At 46.8% G+C, this 12,925-nt stretch overlaps 1 protein-coding gene across 1 annotated transcript in view; it reads left to right on the top strand.

Moving 5' to 3' along the window:
* LOC144588695 (uncharacterized) overlaps window positions 1-12,925 on the top strand; it is a 44,034-nt gene that overhangs the window by 28,625 nt on the left and 2,484 nt on the right. The window contains exon 4 of the mRNA XM_078391988.1: window positions 12,437-12,925. This exon is cut by the window's right edge and continues 2,484 nt beyond it. Within this exon, the coding sequence (XP_078248114.1) occupies window positions 12,457-12,885 (429 nt within the window). The 5' untranslated portion in view covers window positions 12,437-12,456 and the 3' untranslated portion in view covers window positions 12,886-12,925. The remainder of the gene's footprint in view (window positions 1-12,436) is intronic.

Genomic DNA, 12,925 nt, shown 5'->3' with positions numbered 1-12,925 from the left:
AATGAATGGAGACTAAACAAGAGGGAGAACTGCCAGCAAGTAAGCCCTCTGAATTTTGGCTTGGCATCCACATAGCAGAAGGCAGATTTGCGAGTAGGAGTCCTAGAGACTTGTCTATCTTTTTTGACTCTCTGACATTACATCTACCTCCTGCACCGATTGTTAGGCTGATAGGCTTAAGGTCTGCCCATCCGCCTGACGTCCTCTTTCTTCTGTTTCTCTAACAGGCAGGCAAATTGTTGCTCTTCCCCTGTGTGTCCCCTAGGCCGTGGCTTCTATCTAGTTAGGATAAGGGTTTATCTGGAAAAAAGATGTTTCTAATTCATGTCTCAAGATTTCATATGTGTGGCTGTGCTGTCAAGTTGACTCTGACATATGGCAACCCTTTCCAGGATTTTTCAGGTAGAGAATACTCAGAAGTGCATTACCATTCTCTTCCTATAGGGGCATCCTGGGACTGTGCAGCTTGCCCAAGGCCATCCAGGCTGGCTTTTCTCCCAGGAGGCCCAGTGGGGGAATCGAACTCTCAACCTTTGTCTAGATAGCCAGTTACCTAAACCACTGAGCTATTTCAGCCATTCCATTGATTCATTTATGTATTTTACTGCTTCTTCAGCTTTATTCAGTCTATTGCTGGACTTTTGGAAGAGGCAGCTCTGCTAGCATATCAGGCAAAACCAGAAAAATAAAATAAAAAAAATAAGACAAAACTGTTATGGCACCTTAAAGACAAACTGCTATATTTTAATGTGAGCTTTCGTGGACACGTCGAATTCCTCAGGCATGCTGCTGAGCTGGCCACCCATGTGCCTACACAACATCTACAGGCAGATAATTTTTAAATGTGTTTTTTTTCCTCCTTCTCTCACCTTGCGAACATTCACCACTCTGATGGGTTTGCTCCAGGCATAAATGGCATCAAAGGAGAAAGGTGGGATCACTTAGAAGAACAGAGGGAGAGAAGAAAAGGTGGGCTGGATGAGACCAACGAGCCATCTTATCCAGCACTCTGCCTACACTGTTGCCAGATCTGCTTTGATTCGTATTCCTGCCCTGATCAGCAGATTGGTCCTGATGCCGATCCGGCAACAGGGCACTAGAAAGGAGAAGGCGGCAAGGATTTTCTAATTCATGCCCTGGAGGAGAAACTAGGAGGAGAAAAGGGCCAAGGGTTTCCATGGGTAGAAGCAACATGGTTTGGTAACAGATTGAAACTCCTGACAAGGGACAAGAGAAAAGGCCAGGGGTCACCCTACACCCATTTAACCTGGTAGACCAATTCTACACATTTGTAAATAGACAGATTTCTTAAAAGATACTAGTAGTTCCTGGTGCTCTCTCACTCTCTCCACTGAAGACTGTTGTTTAGTCATTAAGTCGTGTCCGACTCTTCGTGACCCCACGGACCAGAGCATGCCAGGCCCTCCTGTCTTCCACTGCCTCCTGGAGTTGTGTCAAATTCATGTTGGTCGCTTCGATGACACTGTCCAGCCATCTCATCCTCTGTCATCCCCTTCTCCTCTTGCTTTCACCCTTTCAGGGTCTTTTCCAGGGCATCTTCTCTTCTCATGAGATGGCCAAAGTACTGGAGCCTCAGCTTCAGGACCTGTCCTTCTAGAGAGCACTCGGGATTGATTTCCTTCGGAATGGATAGGTTTGTTCTCCTTGCAGTCCAGGGAACTCTCAAGAGTCTCCTCCAGCACCACAATTCAAAAACATCAATTCTTCGGCGGTCAGCCTTCTTTATGGTCCAGCTCTCACTTCCATATATCGCCAGTGAAAAAACCATAGCTTTGACTATGCAGACCTTTGTCGGCAAGGTGATGTCTCTGCTTTTTAAGATGCTGTCGAGGTTTATCATCGCTTTCCTCCCAAGAAGCAGGCATCTTTTAATTTTGTGGCTGCTGTCCCCATCTCCAGTGCTCATGGAGCTCAAGAAGGTAAAATTTGTCACTGCCTCCATATCTTGCCCTTCTATTTGCCAGGAGGTGATGGGACCAGTTGCCATGATCTTAGTCTTTTTGATGTTGAGCTTCAGACCATTTTGTTTTTTGCACCACTGAAAGCTACCCTACCTATAGTGATCATTCTGAACTTTCCATTGGATGGGGCTCAGCCTGGCAATGAATTTTCCCAAAACAAAACTGAATCGTTGTACAGGTACCATAACTCAGTGCCTCATCCTGGAAATTAAGAGTGCTTCTTCTGGTACATGGGTCCATTTCCTGCATCTGACTTCACCCTCGCATTTGAAACAAGCATGAACCAATCTGACAGCATCTACTCTGGAACTAAACATTTTGAAGGAAAATGAAAGCAGCACCTCTTTATGGATTTCCATGATCCAACAGAGAGGCTCAGCATGGAAAAGACGGGAGGGAGTCGCTTGAACGCTGGCGAAGTTTAACCAAGCCTCTGTTCTTTCGAAATATTTGCATGGTGGGCAGACAGAATCGTAAGTTCTCAGTTCAACGCCTTAACAATAGAAAACCCGTTCTCACCCTAAACGCTGAATGATGCAAGGAAAAGAAATATCATACGTGAATCTGTGAAGGATGTTTCAGCTCCAATTTGCATGGATATCAGGGTCTACTTAGTGGTGATTAGACAAAAGAAAAGCAGTCTTTTCGAGTCCTGAGCCGGGGAGGAAAATTGCTTTCAACAGTACTATCTGGGCTTCTTAAGTGGCGTCTTGAACTGCATGAGATCATAAAATGAATCACGCACAAAGCAAAATTGAAAAGAAAGGGAAAAAAATCCATATTGTTAATGCCTGAAATGGGAGCCCGGCACGCAAGCTAGAACTGAGAGGAAGCCGTGAAAATTTGGTCCTCAGCACAACAGTCCATATAGATGAAGCCAATTAGGTTACTCTTTTTTAAAATAATAATAATAATGATAATAAACATCAAAAGAGTAAGTCCCATCATCTGGATGTCAGTTTTCTGAAGCACCCACATTATCTGAATTTCCCGCTTCTGACTAAGTCAATGTAACCTCAGATAAATAATATCCCTGTTTACCTGAACACCAAGTAATGCTATTATTCTTGCGTTCCTCTTGCCAGCTGCTGGCGCATCTCGTCTTCTTTCTCTGCCCAGCAGGGCTGGATGAAGCATGAAGCTAAGAGAGATCCTGGCAGGATAGAGCGCCAGCTGTCATCACATGCCCTGTGGGAGTTGTAGGTGTGAACACGGTGCTCCCATTGATGGGCATTTCTCCACCACTGTATTTTGAGGGAAATGCACCACCTAGGACTGAATCCGTGATTCCATTCATGTACACATGCAAGGAACTATCCAAAACTGGGGTGGATTCCCTCTTAGGTCTGGAATGTTGTGGGTGCACCGTAAGCTTCCTCATTCCTCACATGCATCGCAGACCTCTGCAGATGCCAGATAAGACCCCCCCCTTTCCCTGCCCTCCATAGAGCGACACAAAAGGTGCAACACCAGCAGCTGTGATTAGGGCAAGGTGAATCAAAATTTGATTCAGGATGGCAGATGGCTGAGGTTGACTTTATGTGCTGTCACGTCACCTCTAAATTATGGCCACCCTTTGAGTGGATGCTCTTCATAATGTCTTGTACTAAATAGTCCTGTTCTGCTCTGGGAAATTCAGGGCTGTGGCTTCCTTTAGGAGTCAATCCCTCTCACATGGGGGCGTCTTCCTCTTTTCCTGCTGCCTTCAGCTTTTCCCAATGCAGCAGACATTTAGAAGGTATAAAACTCACCACAAGGAGGGCCTGAGAGTCATAGCGGTATGACATGTGAACCTCTTGAACCCAGTGCTGGACTTCTGCCCTTATATGGCATTTGCTGCTCCTCCTACCACCTCCAGCTCCTCCCCCTCGGGCAGTAGGAAACACAAGACAGATGGGCTAAAGTGGAACCGTTCCAGTTCTAACCAGCACACATTCAGATCAAGACCTTCTTCCTCTTCCAGCATATCCTGATTTCACATGACTCAAGTTTCAGTCAAGAGGGCATTGACGGCCCCTAAAATGGCTAGTTGTGGTTCTGGCAACTGATTCCCAACGAGTGTCCCCAGCAAGAAAATGTTGTCGTTTAGTCATTAAATCATGCCCAACTCTTCGTGACCCCATGGATCAGAGCACGCCAGGCCCTCCTGTCTTTCACTGCCTCCCGGAGTTGGGTCAAAGTCATGTTGGTCGCTTCGATGACCCTGTCCATCCATCTTGTCCTCTGTTGTCCCCTTCTCCTCTTGCCTTCACACTTTCCCAACATCAGGGTCTTTTCCGGGGAGTCTTCTCTTCTCATGAGATGGGCAAAGTACTGGAGCCTCAGCTGCAGGATCTGTCCTGGAAGGACAGGAAGAAAATATCGAGTCACAAATATTTTGGTTGCCATTCCTGAGAAGCTAGAAAGGTATGGGTTAGGGGACAGATTTCAGAAGAGGGCTGACCCAGCCAGAATGAGTCAGTTGCCTCAATCTGGCAGCAAACCTCGAATGTTTTGGTAACAACAGAACCCTTTTGGTTGTTTACTGTGATGTAATTATATTTTTAGTGCCGGGAGGAGGAAAGACCTTCGTGGGAGTTGCCTCGCGTACCAATATAACTTGGCTGCTTTTGGTTATCATCTAACTGGTGCAGGGGAAGGGGGGGGGGAAGAGATGCTATTCGCTGCTCTGCCTCAGACAACCAGCCTCCAACCAACCCTGCACAAAAACAGCTCCGACTCTGATCCCATCTCAGTCATAGAATTGTAGAGTTAGATGGGGCCCATAAAGCCATCGAGTCCAACCCCCTGCTCAAGGCAGGAATCCAAACCAAAGCAGATCTGACAGAGGGTTGTCCAATTTTCTCTTGAATGCCTCCAGTGGCAGAGTGCTCACTATTACCTGAGGTCTTTGGTCCTATTGTCGTACTGCTCTAATAGTTAATAAGATTTTCCTGACATTCGGCCAAAATCTGTAGCTTGAGTCCATGATGATGTGTCCTGCACTCTGGAATGATTGAGAACGGATCCTGCCCCTCCTCTGTAAGACAGCCTTTCCAATATTTGAGAAGTGCTCTCCTATCTACCCCCAGTCTTCCTTTCTCAAGACTAAACGTGGCCAGTTCTTTCAGTCTTTCTTCCTCGGGCTTGATTTTCAGTCCCTTCTCTGAAATGGATTACAGAAAGGATTACAGAAGAAATAATGGAAGATAAACTCCATTGACATAATCCAGTGACCTGGACTGTATTGCAGCCTTAGGTTCTTTTTAAGGAGAGAGGCAGGGTAAAAACATTAACTAACTAACTAACTAACTAACTAACTAACTAACTAACTAACTAACTAACTAACTAACTAACTAACTAACTAACTAACTAACTAACTAACTAACTAACTAACTAACTTTTAGTCCAACTTTTAGTGGAGTTAGGTGACTGAGCACACATTTTTTTGCTTCTCACTGAAGCTAAGTGGCACTTCTTTATTTACATTGACTCATTTGGTCTCTGCATTTCCTATCATGTGGACTTATCTTGAGAATTATTTAGGGTATTTATTTATTCGTTTAACATATTTTTACCCCACTTTTCTCCTTAAAAGGATGGTTCCATCCACTCAGAAGAATAGGAATAAGAGAAGGAGTTCCTGCAGAACCTGTTGGACTTATTTTGAAAACGTAAGATCTGAAGCTGTTTACCCTTGAGAAAAGAAGACAGAGGGGTGATACGATAACACTTTTCAAATACTTTTCAAGTGCAGAGGAGGGGCAAGATCTGTTCTTGATCATCCTAGAGTTCAGGATATGTAACAATGGGCTCGAGTGACAGGAAGCCAGATTTCAGTTGAATGTCAGGAAAAACTTCCTAACAGTTAGAGCAGTAAAGCAATGGAACCAATGACCACAGGAGGTGGTGGTCATTGGTTCTGTTGACAGATGACCAACACAATGGAAGCCTTCAAGAGAAATTTAGACAGCCATCTGGCACATATCCTTTCCTCTGGATTCCTGCATTGAGCAGGGGTTTGGACTCGATTTGCCTTGTTTGATTGTTTGATTAGAGTAGGGGATTGCATGTGAAGTTCCTGAACTATTGGGGGGGGGGAGCTAAGTATGGTAATCATTTCCATGCAGATTCATGTACAACACTTTAATGGCTGTAGTCCACCACCAGGCTTTGAAGAACTAGAAGTCTCTTGTTTCTTCTTCTTCTACTTCTTCTTCTTCTTCTTCTTCTTCTTCTTCTTCTTCTTCTTCTTCTTCTTCTTCTTCTTCTTCTTCTTGTTAAAATAAGATAGCACTTTTCGAATACTTGAAAGGCTGTCCTACAGAGGAGGGGCAGGATCTGTTCTTGATCATCCCAGAGTGCAGGACACGCCACCATGGGCTCAAGTTAAAGGAAGCCAGATTTCAGTTGAAGATCAGGGGAAAAAAACTTCCTAACTGTTAAAGCAGTGTGACAGTGGAACCATTGACCTCGAGAGGTGGGGAGTGCTCAAACCCTGGAGGCATTCATGAGAAACCTGGCAGATATCCTTTGATTTGTATTCCTGCCTTAAGCAAAAGACTCGAAGACCTTATAGGCCCCTTCCAACTTCATGATTCTATGATTCTGTGACTCTGCCTCTGTTGGAAAAAGTGCTGTTAGACACAATTGCCGCTAGTACTGCCAGCAACACTGCAGGATACCCAAAGGATTTACAAAGGATGGAGGACCTAGTTGAAGGGAGGGGAGGGTGTCCAGATTCAAGAATGGCAAGAAGCAACTGAAGCCACCCTCTTTGGGAACTCCTTCATCCCTTGTATGTCTTTCTCTAAGTTCCAGAAATCGGCCACTCCCAAAGAAGCAGCTCCAGCTTCATTATGGCAGCAGTGAAGGAGGAGGTTCAGTTGAGGAGGGGAAAGGGCTGCTTTTGTGGAAATACATGTGTGTTTACATAAGTATGTGGCGGGCCATATCCAGAAGTATGGGTGATCCCACCCACGGCTTGCCATACTGCCCCAGAGAGGTGTTCTGGCTGCCAGGCAGCCCTTCGGCCAACAGATGTTGGCAATGTTGATGCTGTGAGGTGGAATTCAACTCCAGGTCTTAGTCCAGACTTTAAAGGAGACCTGGGATAATTACTCAAAAGTTTGGACTCAAACCCACAGTGGATTCTGTGCTCTCTTGACATTGGTGTCTGCCATTTCAGGCAAATGGGCTCCAATCCTGTTTTAGAGGGAGCAAGTCACTCAGGGAGGCAGAGCAATTACCTCTTAATACAAAGTAGGGGTGTGTGGCTCTCTTGATGTTAGTCCAGTCCAGCACAGCCAGAGAAAAGGGGGGGCAGACCAACAACTGGAGACTCATCTGTTCCCATCATGCCAACAACATCTGGATATACAATAATAATAATATTCAAATAACCTTCCCCCTTCTCAATTCCTCATCATGAAAGGGACCACCGCCTGCTATAACTACTTCTCCTGCTCTGTGTCTGGCAAAGTTAAAGGTGGTGCAGGTATATTGGTATTGTCCAACTCAGTTCTGGAAGAAACTGAGCTTATGAATATATAATCATGTTTAAATACATATGTTTCTCCACTCTTTCAAATGAGGAAACGGGGCTTGGTGATCAAACAGTGGAAGCCAAATTTAGGGATCCTGCAACTCAGTGTCTGAAATAGATGGAGAAGTTCAGTCACCCATCTCTCCTAGGACAGGAAAGAACAATGGTGAAGTTGCTCCTTCTATCCGGGACTGCACAACGGGAAGGCAGAAACACAACCAGCTTCAGATCCCCACTAGGCTATGAAATGCCATGACCCTCCCAGCCTGATCTACCTCATGGGGTTGTTGTAAGGTGGAGGACAGCTTGTACAGCTGCTCATTATCTAGCTTCCGACTTGTGGCAATCTTATGAATGACTGATTTCCAAAGTGTCCTGTCCTCTGCTATCCTGCTCAGCCCTTGTAGACTCCAACTTGTGGATTCCTTTAGTAGGGAGTCAATCCATCTCATATCCGGTCTTCCTCTTTTCCTGCTGCCTTTCCACTTTTCCCACCCTTATGGTATTTTCCGGAGACTCTTGCCTTCACAGGATGTGTCCAAAGTAGGGCAGCCTCAGTTTCATAATTTTTTAAAAAATTTATTTTTTTATATTTTTTTATTTTTTGCTTCCGAAGGAACTTAAGGCTTGTTCGTCTTTCTGGGGGTCCGGACTATTCGCCAAGCGCTCCTCCAGTACCTCTCAAATATATCCGTTCTTTCTCCCCCCCCTGTCATTGTTCTTCACTGTCCTCCTTTCACACCCATACGTGGTGATCGGAAGTACAAAAGAGTGGATGATGATGGTCTCGGGTGTGAATACACCAAGCCAAAAAAGACACGGGGCTCCCCTTTCCGCTCCCGCTCCCCACGTGTCCCTCGCAGGCCAAAAGGCGGCGGCGATTTCAGCACCTCGGACAGCGCCCGCCTGGCCGTATTTACCCTACTTCGGCGCCTTCAATTTTTGTTGGCTTTTTCTTCGCGCTGTCCTTCCTCTTCCCTCCCCGGGCTGGAGGAGAACTACGTCACGGTTCCCGATGCTGGGGAGCCCCCACCCCATTTTTTCCCCGCTGAGGGAGGGGGCGGGGGAGGGAGGCTGGAAGTCTCCCCCCTTATAAATAGGTCTGCTCGCTTCCTTTCGCCGGGAGTCGGAAGCAGGAGAAGGGGGCCACCGCTGCTCCGGGGAAGGGTTGGCGGAGGGCAAGCGAGCGGCGCCTCCAGGAAGGCTGCGCACCCGGGAGCCGTTGCCATCCCGCCCGACCAGGTAGACCAGCGGGGGAAGCCGGATCTGGGGGGTCTCCTTACGGGGATCCGAAGAAGGGGCAAAGAGGGCGAAGGAGGCGGGCGGGCGCTTTTCTTGCGTTTTGGGACAGCATCTCTCTCCCCCCCCCCAACATTAAGCTAAGCAACTAGGTAGCTACAGGTGGGGGCAAGAGCTGAGACGCAGAACCCCAAAAAACGTCTACTAAGGAAACGGAGACGAAGGGGGAAGAGAAGCAATTGAAGGGGTGTGGAGGAAGGTGTTTTACCTCCCTGGAAGAGAGAAAGGAGCAAAGAGCACAGACTTCAGACGTAGTTGGAGACGACTCCTTCTCTCTCCCCACCCCCCGCAACGCCTTGAGGTAGGAAAGGTATTTCCTCTCCCCGATACACACCAGGCTTCCCAGAAAGGACCTTCTGCTCCCCTGCTTCAGTAAGACCCTGTTTTGGTTGATCTAGATAGTCTTACAGCGAGGCTAGAGCCATTGATCCGAGAGGGAAGGAAAAAACAGTTTATCTAGCTATGAGCATGCTACATAGAGCTTCCATGTTCAGAGGCAGTGTATCTCTCAATATCAGGTGCATATAACTGAGATGACTTGTGGGCTCCCTGTTGGATTTCAGGAGGTACTGTTAGGCATAAGAGGTTGAATTAGAGCAATCCTCAATAAGATTATTCCACAATGCTCTCCTTATGTCCACAGAGACTATTAAATATATATATATATATTTAATAGTCCACAGAGACTATATTCTCTATATATACAGAATAGAAGCCATTGTAGAAGCCAGTGTGTTTTGTCCAGGGAAGTTGTGTGGTTGGACTCTGCTTTGTGATCAGGTATGAGAAGTCTTGTAACGACTGCTCCATTTACCCCAGATCTTTGACTGTGCATTCTGAGTGTGATGGGATTCGGAATCAAAGAAAATACGGTAGGACATATATCCACCACCGTTGACCAAAAGCATTGCATAGGTCTGTTAAGGAACAGGGCTCACCCGGATCATGGTGGTTGCCCAAGGGTGGGAGAGCCTGTGCCTCTTCCAAGTGTGTGACTTGGCTCGCTCACTTAAGCTAGCTAGACTATTCATGTTATGCTGGCCTTGCATGGGAAATGCTCTTTGGATAATACTAGCATCTCACTGGGTGGTCAAATGTCATTGGCGTGCGCTTCCTTTCAACATTTTTTTCTTGTGCACCTCTCAGAATGCGAGCACATGGGACGATTTTATAAAATGCAGCGCAAGGCTTCTAAAAGTTTCCACAGAGACTTGCATTTAAATCTGGTTCCTAACCTTTAAAAAATTAGATTTAGGGTATATTACCTGAAGCACAACCTTCACAGACAGAATCTGGACATCAGTATTATTCGCCTGCATTTTCCATTATCGAGGTCCAGACAATTCTCTTCCCATTAACTGCAGGAGAGAAGACACAAAGGAAGAGAATCTATTCTGAAAATTGGTGCTGCTTTTATAGCAAAATGGTCTCCCGGGTAGATGGAATGAGTTCTGCAAGGTCCCTGTGCTTAAATGCTGGTGTAACTGAATAGTGTAGGTTGGGAGCTCTGCGTCTTCCTCCGTGGAGAGATTATATTACCTGCCTAAGCGTGGTGGTTCATACTCGGTTTTGCCCTCCTCGATGGGTGCCACCCAACAGTCAAGGATGCCCTCTTCCATCTTCAGGTGTTCACACATTGCTTGAGTCATCGTTCCACTGCCTACTCAGAGAGATACTGATGATAGCCGGTTTCAGCAAAAATAAAACTCCAGGTTGAGCTGGGAGCTTTAAAGAAGGACCTTTAATTTACCCTTGTGTAGACCTTCATTTTCACTGCATTAGAGGTATGCATTGGAGTTTTATTTCTGCTTGGTATATATGTATAGGAAAAGAGTGGGATTCTACTCTAGGAAACCAGCATAAGGGGGTTCATGCCTGGGATTGTCACCTGGAACACCTCTCTCTCTCTCTCTCTCTCTCTCTGTGTGTGTGTGTGTGTGTGTGTGTTTTGTGTTGTTGCTATTTGCATTTGACACCCAGCAGACTATGGCTACTGGGCCCGTTCTGTCCTTATTGGTCAGTTGGGGCTGCCCCCTTACTTTTTTTGTGGGGGCGGAGTGTCGCTGTTGTAAGGTGTACTTCTGTAAACCTCAAGGTTCACCTGGCCATTCTGTGCCTTCCCATTGGCACCTAAATTTCTCTTGGGACTCACAACCTCTGTGACCAGGAGAGAGAAAAGGCAATTGTTATTGCATGTCGTGTTTCTGCAAAGGGTTTCCGTCAACGGCTCAGTGTCTTAGGCATCTGGCTGCGGAGTCAGAGGTTGGAAGTTCGATTCCCCACTTTGCCTCCTTGACAGGGGCTGAAGTTGATCTCCGAATCTTAGAACGGCCGAGCTGGAAGGGACCCGAGGGATCATCAAGTCCAGCTCCTCTCAAGGAGGCCCAGCGAGGAATTGAACTCCCAACCTCTTGTCTCCACAGCCAGATGCCTGAACCACTGAGCTGATGGTGTTCTCATCCAGAACACTCCATTCCAAGTCCCTTTTGGTTTTGCCCTTTCTCCTCTTCTTCAGCAGCCTATCCAAGAAGCATTGTCTCTCTTCAATGGAGGGTTTTCTTGGAGAGCAGGAACCAATGAATGGGCTTTTCCTTCTTAACAGTGTTTAGGACCCTTATGGACCTTGGGTTGGTGCCGTTGTGGTTGCTGGGGCAGAAGGCCTCACAACCAGTGGTGGGCGTTTGTTCTCTCTCTCTCTCTCTCTCTCTCTCTCTTAAACACACACACACACACACACACACAAACACACTCTTATGCAAACACAGGGGTTGTCAACCAAGCATTCACACATACACAGGACTTCTACCTCTTGTAAGGAGGCAAACAGTGCAGTGGCAGGTAGGGTAAGCCTGAGATAGGACAACACCCCACTTGTCCTTGTGAGAACCTCCTTTCTGGTTGTTATTTTACCCACTCACTGTTTTGACTGCAGTCCTGTTGCTATGACCCAAACCAATATCTTCTGGCACCCTGGTTATGAACCACCTGTGATACGGGACCCTGTTTCTGTGGGGTTGAGTGGAACCACCACACCTAAATCATGTCAGCATCCTCCTTCCTGTCTCTTCCTACCAGGGTCAATAATAAAACAGAGGTTCAGCCCTTTAGCTCGGGAGGCACAGAGCCGAGTTACTGCGGTGGCTGCCGGTTCTTGATTGAAACCAAGTTGGTGGCAAATTCGGACCCATAGATGTTATACCCTGAGATTTCCCATTCCTGTTGTTCAAGACTGTTAACCGGAGACTGTAGAAATTAAAAATGGGACTCTGTTCAGAAAACCATGGTAGCCTTAAAGCAGTGAAGCTGCTGTACTTCCCGAGAGAAGTCTGCCTGATTCCACCTCTGATGATCCCATCAGGAGTGAGTGAAATCCCATCTCTTTGGAACATTTGTGAGTTGATGAAAACAGCATTTAAATAGCTGTATGTGTGTAAGCTGTTCCCTGTTTTATCTTTTTGGACGGGCAGCCCTTTGGATGTCTTATGTGGTTAGCTTATTTTTACTCCTTGTTTTCATGTCTATGTGCCTTGTTAACCGCTCTGAAGCTTTCTGCTATTAAAAGGAGAACCGTTTTGAAAGGAAGGCATTCTCTCCGGATTGATGATAACTCCTCTGCTGGATTCTGTCCTAGATGCTGAAGAGTTGGTGGTGATGGCCCAGACGGTTTCAGCTGCCATGTTCATCCTCCTGCTTTTTCTGCCACTGAAGTCCTGCCTCCCACTGGAATGGCCGAGGCCAGCTATGGCTCATCTCCTTCCCATCGGCGGCCTGAGTCGGGAGCCGTGGATGAGACGCTCCAAGTGGGAAGACAAGCCTTCCCTTCCTCCGGCCGGCTCAGAAGAGGGGCTGTTCCAGAACTCAAGAACCGCAAGGTCCTGCAAGCCGCAAGGGGAAGAATATCTGGGCCGAGAGCAAAACTTCAAGCGATCGACGGCCTCCAGCAAAAGACGCGATGGTCGCCCCAATTCCCTGGACTTGACGTTTCACCTTCTCCGAGAATTCCTGGAAATGTCCAGAGAGGAGAGACTGGCCCAGAGGGCTCGGAGTAACAAAATCTTGCTGCATAATATAGGCAAATGAATGAAAAGAGGAGGAGGAGGAGAAAGGGTTGGGTGGGGAG

This window comes from Pogona vitticeps, chromosome 4 (genome assembly GCF_051106095.1).
Source record: "Pogona vitticeps strain Pit_001003342236 chromosome 4, PviZW2.1, whole genome shotgun sequence".
Classification (NCBI taxonomy): domain Eukaryota; kingdom Metazoa; phylum Chordata; class Lepidosauria; order Squamata; family Agamidae; genus Pogona; species Pogona vitticeps.
The sequence above is the reverse complement of the archived record's forward strand: the minus strand, read 5'-3'. Positions and strand labels throughout refer to the sequence as shown.